The sequence below is a fragment of the Hoplias malabaricus genome, chromosome 2 (genome assembly GCF_029633855.1).
Source record: "Hoplias malabaricus isolate fHopMal1 chromosome 2, fHopMal1.hap1, whole genome shotgun sequence".
NCBI lineage: Eukaryota > Metazoa > Chordata > Actinopteri > Characiformes > Erythrinidae > Hoplias > Hoplias malabaricus.
The window spans coordinates 21115466-21139948 of NC_089801.1; the positions used below are offsets into that span (position 1 = coordinate 21115466).

The following is a 24483-nucleotide window of genomic DNA, read 5'->3' on the forward strand; positions in this document are numbered from 1 at the left end:
AGATAGAACATATCCTGCTAGCTATCTGTTTTAACTGTCTGTTAACACTTGTTGACAGACAGTCTTTGAATATGTTCTCAGAAAATAAACTTACATACAACTATAAATGGGAATGCTTACTAAATATGAGAAAGGAAATGAGTAAAATTCAGGTCTCCATCAGCCAACACAAAAAGCTCTGCTGGAATCCGTGCCCGCCATTTGAAATGTTCTAAAACTGGGTGTGTTCACGTGACCGACAAGAAAGCTAAAACTTGGGTTATTGAGTTATTTTTTCTTGTAACATCAAGTACACATGGTCATTCAAAGAGATAGTACAAACTACTTACCAAGATTAAGAGATGTCTGCTAATTGTAAGAAAATGAGTGATGTCTACTTGATTTTTTAAATGCATACAGTGTTAGGTTTTACAGTGTACTGTAGAATTTTAAAGGCGACATTCAGAATTTAAATAAAAAATATGTATTTTTTATAAAATTCTGAGTATGTTTCTTCATTTCCTAAGGCTGCATTGTGACAACAGGTCCTTAAAAAGCTCAAAATATAGTTTCAGGATCATTCTAAACACTTCATTAGCCATAAATTTAACTCCCCTCCAGGGTGTGTTCCGGCGTTTTGCATAGTGGTTCCTGGGTAGGCTCCAGACCCACCGTGACCCCGATCAGACAATGAATGAATGAGTCAATTAATTTTTGTATAATATAATTATTAATATTTTGTAATGAAATTGTGTAGCTCAAATTAAACCCATGTTGGTTCAGGAGGAACAGTCATGTCAAAGAGACTTACTGTAGAAATTTAAAGGCTACATTCACAATTTGAATTTATTTATTTATTTTTTTATAAAATTCTTTCCTAATCCATTTCCTAAGGCTCCAGTCTCTGGATCTTCTCAAAAATGGTCTAATGTTTACAAAGGCCCAGTGTCAGTAAAAGGGTAAAAAAAATTGTCTTATTGTGGCAAAGAAAAGGGATCTGGAGTTTTTAAACAATGTAGAGAACTCCAAACATTCAAAAGCATGAACTGAGACGAGGCTATTACTCTATTCCTGCTCCATAGGTGGATAATATTGACTTATTTTTGCTCTTTCGGATCACTTAAGGTGGAGATGTCTCCAAACTCAGTAAACAGCTAACTGCATTACTGACAGTACTACAAAACTAAACAACTCGACTTACAATTTGTTCATTAAAACCGTGAATATAACTTAGACAAATCATTTTATTCTCTCTCTAACAAACCGCTTCTCCTTAAAAGATGCAGAGCTTCTGAATGAAAACAAGTCAAAAAATAAGAAAATCAAAATAGTTTAATGAAATGTAATGATTGCACAAGAACCTTAATTACCTTAATAACCTGAAAGCAAAGAACTAAACACTAAATACCATATGACTCAAATAAAGACTCTTAAAACAATGGACTTTAGATTTTTTTTTATTATTGATTTTATAAGGTAGTAAATAATGTGGATATATATTGGATAATTTGATTACATGTTTGGAATAGATGATAAAAGAATCTTTTGGAGTCCCTCCGGGTCATGGCACCATCTCTCTCCCCTGCTTGGCTCCATTTAGACAGCAATCTGATGGAGATAAAGTGTTGATTGAATTAAACAATAAGTAATAAGTATTAGTAGCTTGTGGTTGAATTAATGACACATTTGCATGGTATTGGTGCTTTCTACTTACACTCTGAATCCAGGGAATGTAGGCAGACACACGGGTGAAGACGGTGGGTTTCAAGTAGGTGTTGCAACCAGCAATGGACACAAAGCTTGTAATTCCATGGACCACATAGCTGTTAGCAACCAAACAGTTCAGAGGGCCACCACCATCCCCCTATGATAAGAGGAGACCAGACGAGTGTTTCATTTAGTAACACTGTCACACAGAATCCATGTGTATTTCACAAAGAAAAGAAAGGGAATTGTAGGTCATCTCACATTGCAGCCTGAGTTGATGCTACCACCAGCACAGACCATGTTGGTCTTGACTGTACTGCCCCACCAGTTGCTGCTAGAGCAGGTAGCATAATCGACTATAGGCAGAGGAGCCTGCCTCAGCTGAGCAGAGAGATAACCACCCGCTATAAGACACAATGAGAAAGAGAGAGAAAGGTCGATTTTTTACAAATTATTTTAGATATAAGCAATGTATTATTGAGTGATGAGAATGACACTAGCCATTTCTTTACATATTCTGATTAATTAGGCTTTTGTAACAACTTTTTAACAATGTTTAAGCAGATCCTATCAAGCATTATGAAGTTATGCAGCATTTTCTGAAAGTTGGCAGTATGTAGCCAAAAACGCTTTTATATTTAATAGTCTTTAATTTTAATTTAATTTTAAACAACGTAGAGAACTCCAAACATTCAAAAGCATGAACCGAGATGAGGCTATTGTTCTATTCCTATAGTCAATCGACGAAATGTGACATTTTGTCTAAAATTCTGTTTAATTACCAGTGATCCGCCCAGAAAATGCTGTGCAAAACACTAGTGGACCTCCGACTTTACCCTCAGTGGGCCAACAGTGGTCCATCGTCTCATTGCTATCAGGGAACATCTGAATGAAATAAGTTGGTGTTGAGAACCATGTGATAAACCTTTGACACTATTAGTTCATTAACTTATTAATTTTTATTAAGAAAAAGAACCCTGGAGGTCCAGATTCATTTCTACTGTTTACCAGTGCTGCTGCTTCTACTTATGTGTGGCTCAGATTGAGATATACCTTATGTAAGGCAAAAACACACACATCAATTAATGCAATGCTTATTTTACTTATTTAGCAGCTCCTTATTCATATCTTCGGTACCACCTTAAATGACTCAATTTGTCCCAGTGGCAGAATAATGCTATGTCCCAAAACACACTACACTTCACTTTACCTCCTACACTGCTGAATAACCTTTTCTCTCATGTACAACTCGGAATGTTAAAACACGCAGAAGCACTCAAAAAACAGTGGTTGTGCAAATTAATTAATGTTTGGAATTATAGGTTTCTTTACTATATTTTGGAGTAAAGGCAGTGAGTAAATCACCTGGTCATGGCTCAGCACAATGTCTGTAATTGGTCCAAAATGTCTAAACCAACCAGAAAAGTGTTTTCACAATACACACAAACCAGACCTTGATTCCGTTTGTTCCAGACTGAGAACATCTCTTTTGGTTGGACCAAATTTTGATCCTTTGGTCTGGTCCATGGTCTAGGCACTTTCTGCATGTGCTGTTTAATTTAATTCAGAACAAACTGATAAACCTGAAGGTCCAGACCAAACAGGGCATGAGTGAAAGCACAATATCTTCAAAAGATAAACTGTAACTCACTCTGAGTGGCACCCCAGCCGGTGACATAGCAGAATGTGTTTCCTGGAAGGATCTGACCAATGGGTGGCAGGGTAGCCAACTGGACATACGAGTTCAGGATGGCCTCTGAAGACAGACGGATCAGGGCAATGTCGTTCCTGAGGTAAGAAAATCACTACTGGTCAATTACAGGTAACATCTACTGAAAAATCTCATATCTACTAAAGCAAATTCGTCTAGGTCCTTCATAAAAGTGTCACAAGGTTTTTGGAGAATAACCTACAGAGATCTTTACATGTGGAGGTACTGCAGATTTAAAATAGTTTCTTTGCATGCACATCATCTTCAAAGAACTCATTGTCCAAAGAAAAACAAGCATCTCAATTTTGGCTTTTTAGTTTACTACATTATTTGAACAGGAGCTGTCAATCACACTGTGCAAATTTCATGTTGAATAGACCAGTAAAAATGCTCCAAATTAATTTGGAATAAAATAATTTAACTCTGGGCATCACGGTGGCGCAGCAGGTATTGTCGCAATCACACAGCTCCAGGGGCCTGGAGGTTGTGGGTTCGATTCCGGGTGCTCTGGTTTCCTCCCACAGTCCAAAAACACACGTTGGTAGGTGGGTTGGCGACTCAAGAGTGTAAGTGGGTGTGAATGAATGTGTGTGTGTCTGTGTTGCTCTGTGAAGGACTGGCGCCCCCTCAGGGGTGCATTCCCACCTTGCGCCCAATGATTCCAGGTAGGTTCTGGACCCACTGTGACCCTAAACTGGATAAGCGGTTACAGATAATGACTAATGAATAATTTAACTCTGACTTTCATTGTAAATTAAGAAGGTTATTTATATATTCCTCTTCTGTAAAGTTACGTTTTGGAAGATGCACTTAATTGTTTTTTTTTATGACATGACAAGTCAATTATTAAAAAAAGAGAAAAAACGATTTACAACTGACCCTGAACTTAAGACACGGTTCCAGCTGGGGTGGATGTACACGGCACTGACTCCATAGAACTGTTCCTTCCTCTCAGGTATAGTCAGATCAGATTCTCCAAGAACAACAAGGGCCACATTAATGCTACACAGGAGAACACAAAGAGACACTGTTCAGTGTGTGAAACTCAAAACATGAGAGTTTAGAAGTGGCTACTGTTAGATGCTTGTTTACCCATCCACACACTGAGCAGCCGTCAGCACCCAACCCTTTCTGATCAGAACTCCTCCGCAGATGTGGTTATAGGCCGTGCCAGATTGAATTCGTAGTGATGCCTTTCGGAAAGGAAAATCATCAGAGTTAACATTCAGGAAATATATGTTAGTTGACAAGGCTTAGCTTTGTCAACTGACAAGGCTTAGCTTGCATTAATGATGGTGTTCACCTGCCAGGGCCAAGCGTTGGGAGTGGACACAAAACCCCCAATGACTCTGGCCTGTGGATTCCCCTGCGTAGCATTTGTGTAGGGAACAGCATTACTGTCACCCAGCACTGTTTTATGGAGAAAACACATATTTCTGTGACTGCTCAATATCCTTTATTTGGTATTAATCAGAAAATAACAGATGCTCACCCAACTTGGTTCAGTCAGAACTTACCGAGGGCTGCAAAGGTGGCAAAATAGAGGATTCTCAGCATCTTTGCAAGCTGTCAAGGAGGTGTACAAAGTAGAAAGTTCTGAAGCCTTTTATACAATTAGTGTGCATCAGGAGGGTGTGGTTGGACACAGCTGATGTAATCAACAAGAAAAAAGTTTACAAAGGTTCATTGTACTTAAGGAAATGGCAGCCTAAAAACATTCAAGAAACTTCTGACCACAGAATGAAGAATCAAGTTTTAATTTTTTTTTAATTGTTGGCAGAGTATGATTTCTTGTAAAATGTGTCCTTCCTGTTCCTCGCATCAAACCTGTTCTATCACTTGCCTTAATCATAAGTCTCAGTTTCATCCAGAATTTCACTTTGATGTAAATGTCATAAAGAGTGCCTTGAAAAACACCGGACAGGTCAGGGATAAAATTGTGGTAGTGTAAAGCAGGGATAGGCTATTAAAAAAAGGTGTATGGCACAACAACAAACCTACCAAGACATGGCCGTCCACCTAAACTGACTGCCCAGGCAAGGACAGCATTGATTAGAGGAGCAATCAAGAGGCCCATGGTCACTCTGGAGGAGCTGCAGAGATCCACAGCTTGGGTGGGTTGAGTGAGTCTATCCACAGGACAACTATTAGTCATGTACTCCACAAATCTGGCCTTTATGGAAGAGTGGCAAGAAAAAAGCCAACTTAAAGCAAGCCATAAGAAGTCCCATTTCCATGTAGGGGACACAGTAAACATGTGGAAGAAGATACTCCAGCAGGAGAATGACCCTAAACTTACAGCCTGACCTACAATGGAATGTTTTAGCTCAAAGTATATTCATGTGTTTGAATGGCCCAGACAACATCCAGACCTAAATCCTATTGAGATTCTGTGGCAAGACTTGAACATTGCTGTTCACAGAGGCTCTCCATCCAATCTGACTGAGCTTGAGCTATTTTGCCAAGAAGAATGGGCAAAAATGTCAGCCTCTGGAAGGTGGTCCTACAAAGTATTGACTCAGAGGGTGAAACACAAATACACACCACAATTTTCAGATGTTTACTTATACAAATTTTGAAAAACGTATTATTTTTCAATTCACTTCACAGTTACTTGCTAATTTGTGTTGGTCTGTCATTTAAAGTCTAAATACAAGATATTTAAATTTGTGGGTATAGCATGAAAAAATGTGGTAAATTTCAATTTTTACAATTTTAAATAGTTTTTCAAGGCACTGTACATCCTTTAAAATAGAGGTCTCTTGAACCTGAACTTGGATCCAGGTTCCAGGCCACGATTTTAAAATGGCCATCAAGAATAACACTACAGTTGCAACTGTTAATGTACAGGCCGACATTTTTAAAAGCTCGACCTGGAGCCTGGACACAGGGGCTGGATTAGAAGACCTCTGCTTTACAATTTTTTAATTTATCTACTACAGTGTGCACAGATTAAACAGTTGTACACACAACTTGTGTAATTTGCACAAAGAAAAGAGCAACATAAGAAAATGATAAAATGAAATGTGACATTAAGGCAGCTGCACGCAAACCTAAGCTCAGCATACTGAAAATGAAGAGTCAGTTAGAGTTGTAAAAGCTCTCTTCCCTTAGTATGCAGTCGTGGACCGGTTACAGCATTCTCAAGCAGGATGGACCTGTGTCCAATACCTTTGACATGAGTTGGACTGGTGGCTGTGATCAGGAATGAATCATCTAACATCAGCATAAAGTTCTTGAACCTGAATGCAGTCTAATCACCACAGCAATCCACCAAGATCTAGTGTAATCTTCCAAGAAAACTAGAAGCAGCAAAGAAGGGACATGCAATTTATCACTTCCCAAACAATAAATGTGCTTCAAATTTAAATTCTAAAGAGACCACATGACCACAAACCATTAGCTACATATGGTGTAAGTTTTTGTAACAAGTTCTAAGTACTGAAATACAGTTCAGAGAAGTTTTTTCAGTGCAAAGCAATGATTTATTGTGTAGATCTCTGTAGAGTTGTTTTCTTGTCCTCTACCCGTAAATCAGGTCAATTTCTGGTTTTCTGATTCTTTGCTTTGACTTGAGGGAACCTCATCTAAGGCATAATTTGTGATTTTATCAAGACCACCAAAACAATTTATATATATATATACATGCCATTTTGGTCCATTTTTATTTACTTCTTGATTTGAACACCCCAGCGTTTTATGTGTTAATTCATAATGAATGAACTAATAAAAACACTTAAAAACTACTTGGAATAAAATAATTTTACATTCACTTTTATTGAAAGTTAAAAGGGTATTTTTTCTGCTGTAAAGTTATTATTTTGAGAGATGCAAATTATTAATTGAACAGCGACAGTTTGCAGATTTTACAGACATAAATAAAAGACTTGTGTATTCTACAGAACAGGAATTTTAAAAGTTATTTGTTGTGATTCTGTGGTTAACGCTTCATGAATTGATCCATCAGATGTGACAACAGGTACTTAAAATGCTCAAAATATAGTTTCAGGATCATTCTAAACATTTCATTTGCCATAAATTTAACATCCCTCCAGGGTGTGTTCCGGCCTTGTACATAGTAGTTGGCTCCAGACCCACCGCGACCCCGATCAGACAATGAATGAATAAATCATTTAATATTTGTATAATATAAAAATTAATATTTTGTAATAAAATTTTTTAGCTCAAATTAAACACACATTGGTTCAGGTGAAATAAGAAATTCAAAGAGACTTACTGTAGAATTTTAAAGGCGAAATTCACAATTTAAATGAAAAAAATATTTTTTATAAAATTCTGAGGATGTTTCCTCATTCCCTAAGGCTCCAGTCTCTGGACCTTCTCAAAACTGGTCTAATGTTTACAAAGCCCCAGTGTCAGTAAAAGGGTAAAAAGTGGCAAAGAAAAGGCATCTGAAGTTTTAGACAATGTAGGGAACTCCAAACATTCAAAAGCATGAACTGAGATGAGGCTATTGCTCTATTCCTGCTCCATAGGTGGATAATATTGACTTATTTTTGCTCTTTCGGATCACTTAAAGTGGAAATGTTTCTAAACTCAATAAACACTAACTGCATTACTGACAGTGCTACAAAACTAAACAACACGACCACAATATGTTATTTTAAAACGAGACAAATCAATTTATTCCCTCTCTAACAAATCGCTTCACCTTAAAAGATGCAGTGCTTCTGAATGAAAACAAATCAAAGAGAACATCCTTTCCCTACAATTGTAGGCATTCATTTTAATGTGGATTGCAAAATTCCAGTAAGAAGTCAGAATACTTAATGTTTGAAATTTAAAATTGTATATATATGTGTCATATACATTGGTTGCTTTGTGTTCGAAAATAAGGAAATCAAATTAGTTTAATGAAATGTAATGGTTGCACAAGAACCTTAAAAGCCTGAAAGCAAAGAACTAAACACTGATTACCATATGACTCAAATAAAGACACTTAAATCAATAGACTTTAGATTTCGTTTTTTATTGCTTTCATAAGGTAATAAATCATGTGGATACATTTTGGATAATTTGATTACATGTTTGGAATAGATGATAAAAGTCTCTTAAAGTCCCTCCGGGTCATGGCACCATCTCTCTCCCCTGCCTGGCTCCATTTAGCCAGTGATCTGATGAAGATAAAGTGTTGATTGAATTAAACAATAAGTAATAAGTATTAGCAGCTTGTGGTTGAATTAAGGACTCATTTGCATTGTATTGGTGCTTTCTACTTATGCTCCAGGGAATGTAGGCAGACACACGGGTGAAGACAGTGGGTTTCCAGATGGTGTTGCAACCAGTAGTGGACACAAAGCTCATAATTCCATGGACCACATAGCTTTTAGCAACCAAACAGTTCAGAGGGCCACCACCATCCCCCTATGATAAGAGAAGACCAGACCAGCGTTTCATTTAGTAACACTGTCACACAGAATCCGTGTGTATTGCCCAGAGAGAAGAAAGGCAATTGTAGCTCATCTCACATTGCAGCCAGAGTTGATGCTACCACCAGCACAGATCATGTTGGTCTTGACTGTAGCGCCCCACCAGTTGCTGCTAGAGCAGGTAGCATAATCGACTATAAGCAGTGGAGCCTGCCTCAGCTGAGCAGAGAGAAAACCACCCGTTATGAGAGAGAATGACAAAGAGAGAGAGGGAGATTTTTTACAAATTATTTTAGATGTAAACAATGTATTATTGAGTGCTGGGAATGACACTAGCCATTTATTTACCTTTTCTGTTTAATTAGGCTTTTGTAAGACAAATCTTTAACAATTTTTAAGCAAATCCGATCAAGCATTATGAAGTTATGCAGTATTCTCTGAAAGTAGGCAATATGTACCTAAAAGTGCTTTTATATTTAATAGTCTGTCACAAATCATAAAGGCACTATTTTATTCTTTTTTTTTTGGTGATGAAACAAGTACATTTAGCATTATTCAAAAATATTTTGGCTCAGATATTTTTCCATAGGGCTCCTTCAGCAACAAGCTCTTTTCCCCTCTCCTAGGCCCAGCGAGTGAGTGATCTCAACACATTGCTTCTCTTTGTCTTTGTCTGTGTCCCTGCTATTGTTTTGTAGATGCATCAGTCACTTCTGACCCACACACAGAGAGCTGTTATCGAATCCCTGTGGAGAGTGCGTAACACTGCAAAGTGCTAAAAGGTGGCATTTTGTCTAAAATTCTGTTTAATCACCAGTGGTCCGCCCAGAGAACACTATTGGACTTCCAACTTTACCCTCAGTGGGCCAACAGTGCTCCGCTGTCTCCTTGCTATCAGGGAACTTCTGAATGAAATAAGTTGGTGTTGAGAACCATGTGATAAACGTTTGACGCTTTTAGTTCATTAACTTATTAATTTTTATTAACAAAAAGGACCCCGGAGGTCCAGATTTATCTCTTGAAGATATTGTGCTTTCACACATGCCCTGTTTGGTCTGGACTTTCAGGTTTATCAGTTTGTTCTGAATGTGGAGGTACTGCAGTTTTAAAATAAGTTCTTTTCTAAATTAAGAAGGTTATTTATATGTTCCTCTCCTGTAAAGTTACGTTTTGGAAGATGCACATTTTTCTTTCAATGACATGACAAGTCAATTATTAAAAAAGAGAAAAAACAATTTACAACTGACCCTGAACTTAAGACACGGTTCCAGCTGGGGTGGATGTACACGGCACTGACTCCATAGAACTGTTCCTTCCTCTCAGGTATAGTCAGATCAGATTCTCCAAGAACAACAAGGGCCACATTAATGCTGCACAGGAGAACACAAAGACACACTGTTCAGTGTGTGAAACTCAAAAAATGAGAAGTGGCTACTGTTAGATGGTTGTTTACCCGTCCACACACTGAGCAGCGGTCAGCACCCAATTCTTTCTGATCAGAACTCCTCTGCAGATGTGGTTATAGACCGTGCCAGATTGAGTTCGTAGTGATGCCTTCTGGAAAGGAAAATCAGCAGAGTTAACATTCAGGAAATATGTTTTAGTTAGTTGTCAAGGCTAAGCTTGCATTAATGATGGTGTTCACCTGCCAGGGCCTAGCGTTGGGAGTGGAGACAGAACCCTCAATGACTCTGCCCTGTAGCTTTGCCTGTGTAGCATTTATGTAGGGAACAACATTACTGTCAACCAGTGCTGTTTTATGGAGAAATCACACATTTCTGTGACTGCTCAATGTCCTTTATTTGGTATTAATCAAAAACTAACAGATGCTCACCCAACTTGGTTCAATCAGAACTTACAGAGGGCTGCAAAGGTGACAAAGTAGCTAATTCTCAGCATCTTTGCAAGCAGTCAAGGCGGTGTGCAAAGCAGAAAGTTCTGAAGCCTTAGTGTGCATCAGCAGGGTGGGGTTGTTCACAGCTGATGTAAACAGCAACAAAAAAACATAACAACAGTTCATTGTACTTAAGGAAATGGCAGCCTAAAAGCATCCAAAAATTCTTCTGACCACAGAATGAAGAATCAAGTTTTAAAATGTTTTTAATTGTTGGCAGAGTATGACTTCTTGTAAAATGTGTCCTTCCTGTTCCTCGCATCAAACCAGAAATCCTGTTCTCCACATTCTTCTGTGAAGTGAAAATGAAACGATAATGTCCGATGGTCTCCAAGATTTTTAATAAATAACAATGGCATGAAAACGTGGCATGAATTTTGTATTCAGCCCCCTGTACTCTAATATGCATTAATAAAATCCAGTATTACCAACTGCCTTCAGAAGCCACCTAATTTTTTGTAGAGTCCACTTGTGTGCAGTTCTCAATATATAAAACAGCGATAAAACTGTCAGGCTTGGTAAACAAGAGAGACGCTCGCGGGTGTTTAACAAGAAGAGATTTACTTTAGGGATGTGCAAAGTACACCGTAAACAGAAGGCAAACAGAGCAAAAGGGGCAATCCAAAGAGTAGTGAGAGACAGGCTGGGGTCAAAAACACAACGTACTAAACAATAGCAGTCCGGATCCCAAAACACAGAGTCGAGAAGAACGTAAAGTAGGGTCATACACGGTTTGGCTTTCATTCATAAGGTTCGCTCGATATGTAACAGGAAAGGTTAGCAATACTTTGCAAATGGTGAATGCAACAGTCCGGGTTTATATAGTGAGTGAGTGATTATGACTAAAACGAAACACCTGTGAATTAAAACTCAGGTGACCTGGAGCGTGTGAGAGGGGTTCTATTGGTTGGTGAAGTCATGTGACCATCAGCTGAATCATGGGAATTGAAGTCTTCTGAGTCGTTCCCAGACTCAAGTGGTACTGCATCCTGAACTGAGGGAGGAAGCGAGACGTCCGCAGAGACAGGCGTGACAAAAACAGCATCATGAAAACCAAGGAACACACCAGACAGGTCAGGGATAAAGTAGTGGTAGTGTAAAGCAGGTTTAGGCTATACATTAAGGCAGCTGCACGCAAACCTAAGCCTAAACCCAACCAATAAATGTGTTTCAAATTTAAATTCTAAAGAGACCACATACCCACAAGCCATTAGCTACATATAGTGTATATATGAGAAATTTTTGTAATAAGTTCTAAGCACTGAAATACAGTTCAGAGACGTTTGGTCAGTGCAGAGCAGTGATGCTCTGACATGAGGGAACCTCGTCTAAGGCATGATTTGTGTCTTTTTCAAGGCCACCAGAACAATTATATATATATATATATATATATATATATATATATATATATATATATATATATATACCTTTATAACATTTTCATTTGAACACCCCAACTATTTATGTGAATATTCATGATGAAGGAACTAATAAAAATACTTCACAATTACTTGGAATAAAACATGTTTACATTCACTTTTATTGAAAGTTGAAAGGGTATTTTTTACTGCTGTAAAGTTATTGTTTTGAGAGATGCATGTTTATAATTGGACAGCGAGAGTTTGCAGATTTTACAGAGTCAATTGTAGTCATGAATAAAAGATTTGGGTATTCTACAGAACAGGAATTTTAAAAGTTATTTGCTGTGGTTTCGTGTTTAACGCCTCATGAATTGCTAACATTTTGCAGACAGAACAGCTTGTTACAGCCAACCCAATTTGGCAACAATCACAATTCTTATCTGCACTCGTTCTAGTGTCTGCCTTCATGATCTGTGTTGCACCATCATCCTAGAAGTATGTTGTTGTCTCATTTCACTGTGTAAATGTACACAGCTGTAATAAAAATACAGCCTCTAAACTTGAACCACAGGAGGAAGAAAATCTCTTTTTGAAAATAAGAAGGAAGAATTAAACTTCCATTTAAACTGACCTGAAGTAGCAGGGTTATAAGGAAGGACATTCAGCATGGTGTTTTACCACAAGAGACTAGAAGCACATTTCTATGATCCACCAGATGCGACAACTCATGCTCAAAATATAATTTCAGGATCATTCTAAACCAGTGGCGGATGCTGGTCTTTCAAGCAGGGGAAGCTCAATTTCGGCCTACATCATAAAATGTGTCGGTTTATTTATACGTAAATTCTACCCTCCGTTCCTTTTCCAGAAAATGATCTGTGACCATGTCGTACCAACAAGACGTCTTTTCCAGGGACTTGACTAGTGTCCTCTCCATGGCCAGCAGAGCTAGGCTGCTTAAACGGTCTTTGCCCATGTGAAGTGTGTCCGCCTGTGAGTGCTTTGTGACGGTGGAGGGGCTCAGCAGCAACCACTGGACAGAAACTGCGATAGAAGTCAGAAAGAGTGATAGAAGTCAGTCTCCAAACACAAGCAGCTACAAAAAAACCCACCAGAAATAGAAGCTCGATTTGTCACTAGTCGTTTTTAACAAAGACAATGCCGCTAAGAGGTTTAAGAAAGTCTGGTTCAACTCAGAACAGAATGAAAATGTAATGCTCCCACAGATCTTTAAACCAAAGGATCGCTGATTCGCTCATTTCGCTGTCAATCCAAATGGGATTCATCCTCAGACAGATCATCCAATCATCATGCAGACGCTGAGCGTCCGGGCCAGCCGAGGCCAGCCCACTGCCCCATAGACCCCCAGAGACGCTGAGCGTCCGATGGGTGGGACAAAAGCCAGAATTTATCCAATGACTCGTCTCGTTTCGCTGCCCTTTGCTGCTTTGCTATTGAGCTCTGTGGACGCTCAGCGTCCGCACTGTTTAAGTCACTGTGAATCTGCGCGAATGATTGAGATGAAAGCCGCGTGATAAGAAGCTGATTTTGAACAAAAGTTAATCGCGTTGTACTCCATATTTATTCAATGACATGTACACACAACAGTATATATTTGATCACTTATATTTTGACATTGTAGGGGAAGCTGAGCTTCCCTTGCAGTCTTAGAGCAATCGCCACTGTTCTAAACACTTCATTAGCCATATATTTAAATCCCCTCCAGGGTGTGTTCCCGCCTTGTGCATAGTGATTCCTGGGTAGGCTCCAGACCCATCGCGACCCACCGTGATCTGACAATGAATGAATAAATCAATTAATATTTTTATAATATAATTATTAATATTTTGTAATAACATTGTTTAGCTCAAATTAAACCCATGTTGGTTCAGGTGGAAAAGTAATTTCAAAGAGACTTACACTGTAAACCTTAATAAGTTAAGTTTACTCAAATATTTAAGGAAATTTGTTGCCTCAAATAAATAAAGTTTTCGAAATTTAGTTATTTTATTAAGTTATAATAGTGCATTGAGTTCAACTAATACATGTCTTTAAGTTCAATATACAATCCAAAGTACCTGATGCTCAAAATGTTGTGTACTTTTAAGTAAATGTTGTGTTTTTAAGTTAAAGTAACTTCTGCACAGCTGATGTAATTAACTCGGTTAAGTTAACTGCAATGATTATAAAAATTTTTGTCACTCATCAAGAAAAGCACATTGTACTAATTTTTATACCCAAAATCTTCTAAATTAAGGTTTCACTAATATTACAACTGCAATAAATCCAAACAATAATGGTATCAAAAAATACTTTAATTGAAAAGAGCAGCAGTTTCACACAATAGTTTGAAAAACGTGAAAAAACTTTGACAATACTTCACAAAGCCCCATGCAGTGCGAATGTACACCTTGGAAACACCTTGGAAGTGCAGCTATATGGTGAGTGGAACTGAGAAAATGGGCAATGAGTGTAGAGAGTAGATGGGCGAGCAAATACTTTTGGCAATATAGTGTATTCTTATTTTGTAGTCGAAAATATAGTGAATGTTTAAGCAATTATATACAAGAGGAAGTGCTAAAAGGTAATTTTTTATATTAGTATATATCCCACTTGCTAAATCACTTGTGAAACACATTTTGACTTTTATCAATGCTCAGTTTCCTTATGCTGGACCAATACTGGCTTGCTATTTTTGAATGGAGATTTTTTTTTGCACAATTATAAAAAGGAAATGGTCTTTACATTGTTTAAATAGTTTAGGGCAAATGGGCTACTAGAAATGCTGCCAAATTATTTTTTTAAAATATTTTTTATATTCTTTTTTATGCAAATTATAGACCTTCCTTACATTCTCCTATAAAATTACCATTTTAGAAATGCATGTTGAAAAGTGAGAAGTGTTTGACATGCATGCTAGCCAAATGATTAATCTGTATCTGCACTTACAAAATGCATCTCTTACACAGATAGTAAGTTACTAAGTATGTTACACAGATAGTATAACAAACAATAGAATAGAAATGTTTACTTAAATAAGAAAAATACATACATGAACATTAGCTTGCTGGAGAAACCTTGACAGAATATGTCCAGTAAGTCCCCTCTTGGTTCTGAAAACCTCAACGAGTCAAAAGTTGTGTTGATCAAGGCCTCCATAAAAGTACTGCTTTAAATCAATCCCAGCAATTCTGGTGAATTCCATGTAAACCTTACAGAGAGAACAGGAAAATTTTTTTTCAAATGACATCATTACATTTCAAATAACATTTGGTCACAAATTCATACATGACTTTCTTGGAAAAGTGCAGGCAAATTATTTGCCTGCCAACTAGGCACTAGTTGGCAAATTGCAGGTTTCTCCACCACTTCTTTACGGCACGGAAAAGGGCAAAAGAGAGACCCATGTTTTGTTTTACAGTCATCACACTGTAAGTTCTTTTCCACATTTCATCAATCAAAACAATGCGGGCAGCTTCAAGGCTAGTTTGATCACGACCATCAGGAAAGTCTGGCAAAAAATGTATCTAGCATTTTTTTGCCTTTTTTACAAACCGGATTCCAAAAATGTTGAGACACTAAACAAATTGTGAATAAAAACTGAATGCAATGACGTGGAGATGGCAAATGTCTATATTTTATTCGTAAAAGAACATAGATGACAGATCAAAAGTTTAATCTGAGTAAATGTAACATTTTAAAGTGTCAAATTGTGTAAAATTGTGCAAAATTTCACAGTGTCAACAAATCCCAAAAAAGTTGGGACAAGTAGCAATAAGTGGCTGGAAAAAAAGGAAATTGAGCATATAACGAACAGCTGGAAGACCAATTAACACGAATTAGGTCAATTGACAATATGATTGGGTATAAAAAGAAATTCTCGGAGTGTCAGTGTCTCTCGGAAGCCAAGATGGTAAGAGAATCACCAATTCCACCATTGTTGTGCAGAAAGAGAGTGCAGCAATACCAGAATGGTGTTACCCAGCGTAAAATAGCAAAGACTTTTAAGATATCATCATCGACCGTGCATAACATCATCAAAAGATTCAGAGAATCTGGAACAATTGCTGTGTGTAAGGGTCAAGGCCGTAAAACTCTACTGGATGCTCATGATCTCCGGGCCCTTAAACGTCACTACACCTCAAACAGGAATGCCACTGTCAGAATGGGCTCAGGAATACTTCCAGAAAGCATTGTCAATGAACACAATCCACCGTGCCAACCGCCATTGCCAGTTGAAACACTACAGTACAAAGAAGAAGCCATTTCTAAGCAAGCTCCACAAGCTCAGACATTTGCACTGGGCCAGGGGTCTTTTAAAATGGAGTGTGGCAAAATGGAAGACTGTTCTGTGGTCAGATGAGTCACGATTTGAAGTTCTTTATGGAACACTGGGGCGCCATGTCATCCGGACCAGAGAGGACAAGGATAACTCAAGTTGTTATCAACGCTCCATTCAGAAGCCTGCATCACTGATGGTATGGAGTTGCATGACTGCTTGTGGCATGGGCAGCTTGCATGTCTGGAAAGTCTCCATTGATGCAGAGAACTGTGTACAGGTTCTAGAACAACATATGCTCCCATCTAGACGTCATCTGTTTCAGGGAAAACCCTGAATTTTTCCACAAGATAATGCCAGACCACATTCTGCAGCAATCACAACATCATGGCTACGTAGCAGAAGGATCCGGGTACTGAAATGGCCAGCCTGCAGTCCAGATCTTTCACCTATAGAGAACATTTGGCGCATCATAAAGAGGAAGGTGTGACAAAGAAGGCCCAAGACAATTAAACAGTTAGAGGCCTGTATTAGACATGAATGGGAGAGCATTCCTATTTCTAAACTTGAGAAACTGGTGTCCTCTGTCCCCAGACGTCTGTTGAGCGTTGTAAGAAGGGCGGATGCCACAAAGTGGTGGCAACATCATGGCTTCCTGATTACCACCTTTTGGTCCTGTAGTTTCCCATCTTAAATTTGATGCTGTTTTCCATCCACTCCAACCATTACACGAAACTCTCTCTGTGAGACATGGGTGTTTCTTTACAAATGCCGCAGCAACCTCATCTTATTCTGCATCATCAGGATATGCTTTGAATGTGTACATTCTTTCTGCTATTGTCTTCAAGATTTCATGCTTGAGCTCTTTAGTGACTTTCAGAAGAGTACCATCTTTGAGATGAGACAAGATTCCCTGTCGAAGCCTCTATTCTACATTGACACTGAAAAGTGGGACGTCAAACTCTTCTGGCCATTGACTTATTCTTTGAAGAGATGAAGAATTAGAAAGTATCTCAGTGTCAGCATTGCTGAGTGTATCACTAAGTTGCTCATTGGGTGCAGCTATAGGCATCATCTGTAGTGTAGGGATAACTTTCAGTGTAGGTTTTTCAGGAAGCTCTGATATGTTGGTCAGGTTGCACAATGTGTTATTGAAATCTGGATCCTCAAATTGTAGTGTGAATTAAAATCAAATCCCAGAGTTGGCATATTAACTCTTCAACTGAGGCTGGTTTTGCAGGCAAAATGATTTTCCTAATGTCAGCTTCTGAGACTCTCATGAGCATTCTTGAATTTGTAGCCATGTAGTAGAAAAAAAACATAAAAGTAATAGTAAATTAAAAAAACTACCCTTTCAGCAAAAAATAAATTGCTTTTGGTGTCCCCATCAGTTTTCCTTTTACTCTGTAAGCTGACAGGGAAAATATATCATTTAACTCTGATTTCTGAATAACATACAGAGGTGGCTGTTTGAATTCAGGGAGCCCTGAACATGAACCAGCAGAGAGTATCATATCTGCACTGTATTTAATTCCATCAATAGCAACAGAATTTGCAACAAGAACTGAAGGCATCTGTGGAGCTACTTCATCAAATGTGTTTTTTGGTGTTTGGTGGCCAATTTGGAGCAACATTTTTGTAATTTTGAGAGAAACGAATTATCTTTTTTAATAACTTATGCTTGCCCTCAAAAAGCATTGTCCACACATCTGAAAGAGGACTAAACACTCTAATCAGTTCAGGATAAGGTTCCACAAAATGGTGTTTTGGTCACAAGTGAAAATTGGGGAAAGTACTTTGCAGCACCTCTCTGTGCTCAATTCCAAGAAATTAACAGAATCTTCAGTGTGTCTTGGTGCCACAGACAATTCCACAATATCCTTGAGAATCATTAGAACTTCCCAGGCACGATCTCCTTCAGGGACACTGTGTAGCATGTGAACAATATTTGAATGATTTCTGCTTAATGGTGATTATCAATTATACATTATTATTATTATTACTAATTTCAGATAATAACAATATTAATAATTTATCAGCCCTGTGAAGGACTGGCACCCCCCCCAGGGTTTATTCCCGCATTGCGCCCAATGATTCCAGGAAGGCTCTGGACCCACCGCGACCCTGGATAAGTGGTTACAGATAATGAATGAATGAATTAATAATTTATCAGAAATTGGGATACTGTTCACGCTAGGGAGTGAGTTTCAAGATTTTCAGACTTTATGAATAAACTCTATACACAGTATTATTTAAAATCAAAGAATGCTTTATTACAATACATTGTATGTATTGTATTGTATTGTATTGTATTGTATGAAATGAGGGTGCATCGAAATAAAGTTTTCTGTTTCTCTGCATTTACCATTAATATTCTAATTATCAACTAATCTCAGAGGTGGTCCTTTATTCTGGCCAAAAATAGGATTCACCTTCTTTGATCAGCCTTAAAATGAGGCTTTGATTGGGCAACAAAAGAACGAAAAACATAAAATAAATTGAGATTCGCTGACGGAGTTATTTCTACAGGCTTCTATCTGACTTAAGCACTGTTTAAGCAATGCTAACTGGCCCAAGGCATCCTTTGTTTGGTTGCATGAAGATTGGACCTTTGTCAGAGTCTCTTTGAGAGTCGACTCCATTCAGCTGTTCCGAAGTGACTCTTTTATCCCGCAGCAGCTCATTTTCCTGAAGAGACTCTTTTTTTTCTGACGAGACTGACTCCTTCCCAAGCGAACTCCTGTTTTCAATGTGGTGCCGTTACACCCACTTGAGAGGAAGCCATTCTCTGACTGGCTACTGGGTTTGGGAAGTACACGTGACCGTCTCAAATTTCCCAGAGAAATAAAATTGCTTACTGCGGCTTGGGTGAATAGAACATCCTAGAATATATACTTGAATATAACATATTGAGTTTACTGATGTAATTACACCAACTATTCTAGTTATTAGAGATTAATTAACATTCTTTTAAATTGAGAAAGGAATTGGTCTTCATGATTTGGGCAAATCTATTCTTTTTAGCGTACATTCACCCAAGAGTGAAAGAGAGAAAGAGAGAGATAGAGAGAGAGAGAGAGAGAGAGAGAGAGAGAGAGAGAGAGAGAGAGAGAGAGAGAGAGAGAGAGAGAGTAATGCTTTTGGTGACATATGATTTCACAAATGTCCACTTGGAAGCACTGCTGGTCCATGCTGTTTCTGCTCGGTTGAACTCCGATTGGAGAGAACAATATTAGCGCATTCCTCGGGGGCCATCTGCTGATCTTGTGATCTTGCGACCAAAGCTGGTTGATACGTGCCCCAGGTGGTCTGGGGGTCTCCTCACGTGGTGAGTTTTATGACTCAGTTCCCAAGGCTCTGTTGGCGTTATCTTTGGTTTAGTGGTGGTTGTGACCACTTAGTATAGGTACTGACCTTTTTGTGAGTGTCATGAGGTCACTGGAAGGTTTTTTTTTTACGAGCTTCTAATCTTCAACAGACTAGGTGTGTGTGTGTGGGGGGGTGCGTGTGTGTGGTGGTAGTCTTCAACACACACTGCTGTGGAATGTGAGGCCTGGATAAAAGAAAGTCTGAATCTTAAAATTTCTATATATATAGCCTTTGTGAACAGCAAGTCTTGCCAGAAATTCTCAATAGGATTTAGGTCTGGATGTTGTCTGGGCCATTCAAACACATGAATATACTTTGAGATGAACTATTCCATTGTAGGTCCGGCTGTACGTTTAGGGTCGTTCTCCTGCTGGAATGTGAACCTTTGCCCAAGTCTCATCTGACCATAGTATCTTCTTCCACATGTTTAGTGTTTCCTCTACATGGAAATGGGACTTCTTATGGCTTGCTTTAGGGCGGCACGGTGGCGCAGCGGGTAGTGTCACAGTCACACAGCTCCAGGGACCTGAAGGTTGTGGGTTTGTTTCCCACTCCGGGTGACTGTGAGGAGTTGGTGTGTTCTCCCTGTGTCCACGTGGGTTTCCTCCGGGTGCTCCGGTTTCCTCCCACAGTCCAAAAACACATGTTGGTAGTTCAAAACTCAACAGTGTCTGTAGGTATGTGTGTGTGTGTGTCTGTGTTGCCCTGTGAAGGACTGGCGCCCCCTCCAGGGTGTATTCCCGCCTTGCGCCCAATGATTCCAGGTAGGCTCTGGACCCATTGCGACCCTGAATTGGATAAGCAGTTACAGATAATGAATGAATGAATGAATGGCTTGCTTTAATTTGGCTTTCTTCTTGCCACTCTTTCATAAAGGCCAGATTTGTGGAGTACATGTCTAATAATTGTCCTGTGGATAGACTCACTCAACCCACCCAAGCTGTGGATCTCTGCAGTACCTCCAGAGTGACCATGGGCCTCTTGATTGCTTCTCTAATCAATGCTGTCCTTGCCTGGGCAGTCAGTTTAGGTGGACAGCCATGTCTTGTTAGGTTTGCAGTTGTGCCATACTCCTATTTTTAATAGCCTAACCCTGCTTTACACTACCACTGAACTGTCTGGTGTTCCTTGGTTTTCATGATGCTGTTTTATCACTAAAGTTCTCTAACAATCCTCTGATGCCTTCATTGAACAGCTGTAGTTACATTGAGAACTGCACACAAGTGAACTCTACAAAAAATTAGGTGGCTTATGAAGGTAGTTGGTGATACTGGATTTTATTAATGGGTATTAGAGTACAGGGGGTTGAATAAAAAATTCATGCCATGTTTTCAGATTGTTATTTCCTTATCATTTCCTTTTCACTTCACAGGAGACTTTCAAGGCACTCTTTATGACATTTACATCAAAGTGAAATTCTGGATGAAACTGAGTCTTATGATTAAGGTAAGTGATAGAACAGGTTTTATGCGAGGAACAGGAAGGACACATTTTACAAGAAATCATACTCTGCCAACAATTAAAAACATTTAAACTTTATTCTTCATTCTGTGGTCAGAAGATTTTTTGGATGCTTTTAGGCTGCCATTTCCTCAGGTACAATAAACATTTGTTAAGTTTTATTGTTGCTGATAACATCAACTGTGTACAACCCCACCCCACTGATGCACACTAAGGCTACAGAATTTTTTGGTTTGCACACCTTGACAGCTTGAAAAGATGCTGAGAATCCTTTACTTTGCCACCTTTGCAGCCCTTTGTAAGTTGCTGCTGAACCAAGTTGGGTGCGCATCTGTTATCTTCTGATTCCTACCAAATAAAGGACATTGACCAGTCACTGAAATGTGTGTTTTTGCCATAAAACAGCGATGGGTGACAGTAATGTTGTTCCCTACATAAATGCTATGCAGGCAAAGCTACTGGCCAGAGTCATTGGGGTTTCTGTCTCCACTCCCAACGCTTGGCCCTGGCAGGTGAACACCATCATTAATGAAAGGTAATCCTTGTCAACTAACTAAAACATATATTTCTCGAATGTTAACTCAAAATCAATAAAAACTCTAATTGGCACACTCTATAACCACATCTGGAGGCGTTCTGATCAGAAAGAATTGGGTGCTGACCGCCGCTCAGTGTGTGGATGGGTAAACAATCATCTAATAGTAGCCACTTCTAAACTCTCATGTTTTGAGTTTCACACACTGAACAGTGTCTCTTTGTGTTCTCCTGTGTAGCATTAATGTGGCCCTTGTTGTTCTTGGAGACTTTAATCTGACTATAACTGAGAGGAAGGAACAGTTCTATGGAGTGTACATCCACCCCAGCTGATCATGTCATTGAAAGAAATATGTGCATCTTACAAAACGTAACTTTACAGGAGAGGAATATATAATTAACCTTCTTAATTTACAATGGAAGTCAGTGTTAAATTGTTTTATTCCAAATTAATTTGGAGCGTTTTTACTGGTCTTTTCAAAATGAATTTTGCACAGTGTGATAGACAGCTCCTGTTCAAATAATGTATTAAATTAAAAAGTGAAAATTGAGATGTTTGTTTTTCTTTGGACAATGAGTTCTTTGAAGATGATGTGCATGCAAAGAACCTATTTTAAAACTGCAGTACCTCCACATGTAAAGATCTCTGTAGGTTATTCTCCAAAAATGTTTGTGACACTTTTATGAAGGACCTAGACGAATTTGCTTTAGTAGTTATGAGCTTTTCCAGTAGCTATTAACAGTAAATGACCAGTAGTGCTTTTCTTACCTCAGGAACGACATTGCCCTGATCCATCTGTCTTCAGAGGCCATCCTGAACATGTTTGTCCAGTTGGCTACCTGCCACCCACTGGTCAGATCCTCCCAGGAAACACATTCTGCTATGTCACCGGCTGGGGGGCCACTCAGACTGAGTTACTGTTTATCTCTTGAAGATAGTGCTTTAACCCATGCCCTGTTTGGTCTGGACTTTCAGGTTTATCAGTTTGTTCTGAATTAAATTAAACAGCACATGGGAAATTTGCCTAAGACCGTGATCCAGACCAAATGACCAAAACTTGGTTCAACCAAAAGAGATGTTCTCAGTCTGAAACAAACTGATTCAAAGTCTGATTTGTGTGTAGCGTGAAAACACTTTTCTGGTTGGTTCAGACATTTTGGACCAATTACACAAGTTGTGCTGAGCCATGACCAGGTGATTTACTCACTGCCTTCACTCCAAAATATAGTAAAGAAACCGATAATTCCAAACATAAATTGATTTGCACAGCCACTGTTTTTTGAGTGCCTCTGTGTGTTTTAACGTTCAGAGTTCTACATGAGAGAAAAGGTTACTGAGCAGTGGAGGAGGTAAAGTGAAGTGTAGTGTGTTTTGGGACATAGCATTATTCTGCCACTGGGACAAATTGCGTCATTTAAGGTGGTACCGAAGATATGAATAAGGAGCTGCCAAATAAGTAGAATAAGCATTGCATTAAGCAATGTGTGTGTTTGTGTCTTACATATGGTATATCTCGTTCTGAGCCACACATAAGTAGTAGCAGCACTGGTAAACAGTAGAAATGAATCTGGACCTCTGGGGTCTTTTTTGTTAATAAAAATTAATAAGTTAATCAACTAATAGCTTCAAAGATTTCTCACACGGTTCTCAACACCAACTTATTTTATTCAGAAGTTCCCTGATACCAAGGAGACGGCAGACCACTGTTGGCCCAATGAGGGTAAAGTTGGAGGTCCACTAGTGTTTTGCACAGCATTTTCTGGGTACACCACTGGTGATTAAACAGAATTTTAGACAAAATGCCACATTTTAGCACTTTGCTGTGGTACGCACTCTCCACAAGGATTCGATAACAGCTCTCTGTGGGCGGGTGAGAAGTAATTGATGTATGTACAAACCAATAGCAGGGTCATAGACAAAGACAAAGAGAAGCAATGTGTCGAGATGACTCACTAGCTGGGCCTAGGAGAGGGGAACGAGCTCGTTGCTGAAGGAGCCCTATGGAAAACTATCTGGGTCAAAATATTTTAGATTAAACCTAAGTGTACTTGTTTTATCACAGAAAAAAAAAATCAAATATCGCCTTTATGATTTGTGACAGACTATTAAATATAAAAGCACTTTTTGGTACACATTGCCTACTTTCAGAAAATGCTGCATAACTTCAAAATGCTTGATAGGTTCTGCTTAAAAATTGTTAAAAATTTGTCTTACAAAAGCCTAATTAATCAGAATATGTAAAGTAATGGCTAGAGTCATTCCCAGCACTCAATAATACATTGTTTACATCGAAAATAATTATAAAAAAAAGAAAAAATCTCTCTCTTTGTCATTCTCTCCCATAGCGGGTGATTATCTTTCTGCTCAGCTGAGTGGCCAATCCACCTACCAAGGTGTGTTTTTGGACTGTGGGAGGACACCGGAGCACCTGATCAACTCCTTACAGACAGTCACCCGGAGCGGGAATCAAACCCACAACCTCCAAGTCCCTGGAGCTGTGTGACTGCAACACTACCTGCTGCGCCACCGTGCCGCCCATTATACAGATATTAATTGATTTATTTATTCATTGTCTGATTGGGGTCGTGGTGGGTCTGGAGCCTGTCCTCTGTACAACATTCTGTCTCTAGTCCCGTTTTGTCCCCAGTCTTGTCTCCGTTGTCTATGCCTGTCCAGTCTCTGTCCCCATCCAGTATCCAGTCCAATGTCAAGCACCTTGTCCTGTCCCATGTCCAGTCTACCGTTTCTACCTGTCCCCACTCAGGTTTTGTCTCCAGTATCTTCCCCTCTTCAGTCC

General features: G+C 39.0%; 1 protein-coding gene across 1 annotated transcript; it reads right to left on the minus strand.

Annotated features, from left to right (window-relative positions):
- Positions 1-1425: 1425 nt before the first annotated feature.
- Positions 1426-4994, minus strand: LOC136685994 (elastase-1-like). Its single transcript, XM_066659492.1, has 8 exons — positions 4915-4994; positions 4701-4807; positions 4490-4590; positions 4277-4399; positions 3338-3474; positions 1948-2090; positions 1694-1843; positions 1426-1587 (listed from the first exon to the last, which is right to left on the minus strand). The coding sequence occupies exons 1-8, from the start codon at positions 4952-4954 to the stop codon at positions 1576-1578; spliced, it is 813 nt and encodes a 270-aa protein (XP_066515589.1). The 5' UTR covers positions 4955-4994; the 3' UTR covers positions 1426-1575.
- Positions 4995-24483: the final 19489 nt, after the last annotated feature.

What these genes read in the sequence shown, in the direction of transcription:
- LOC136685994 (XM_066659492.1), bottom strand. Translation starts at nt 4,954, where the DNA reads ATGCTGAGAATCCTCTATTTTGCCACCTTTGCAGCCCTCG. An exon ending in TGCCACCTTTGCAGCCCTCG is followed by an intron (nt 4,808 to 4,914) that starts GTAAGTTCTGAC and finishes TCCATAAAACAG; the next exon opens with TGCTGGGTGACAGTAATGCT. An exon ending in CCAACGCTTGGCCCTGGCAG is followed by an intron (nt 4,591 to 4,700) that starts GTGAACACCATC and finishes CCTTTCCGAAAG; the next exon opens with GCATCACTACGAATTCAATC.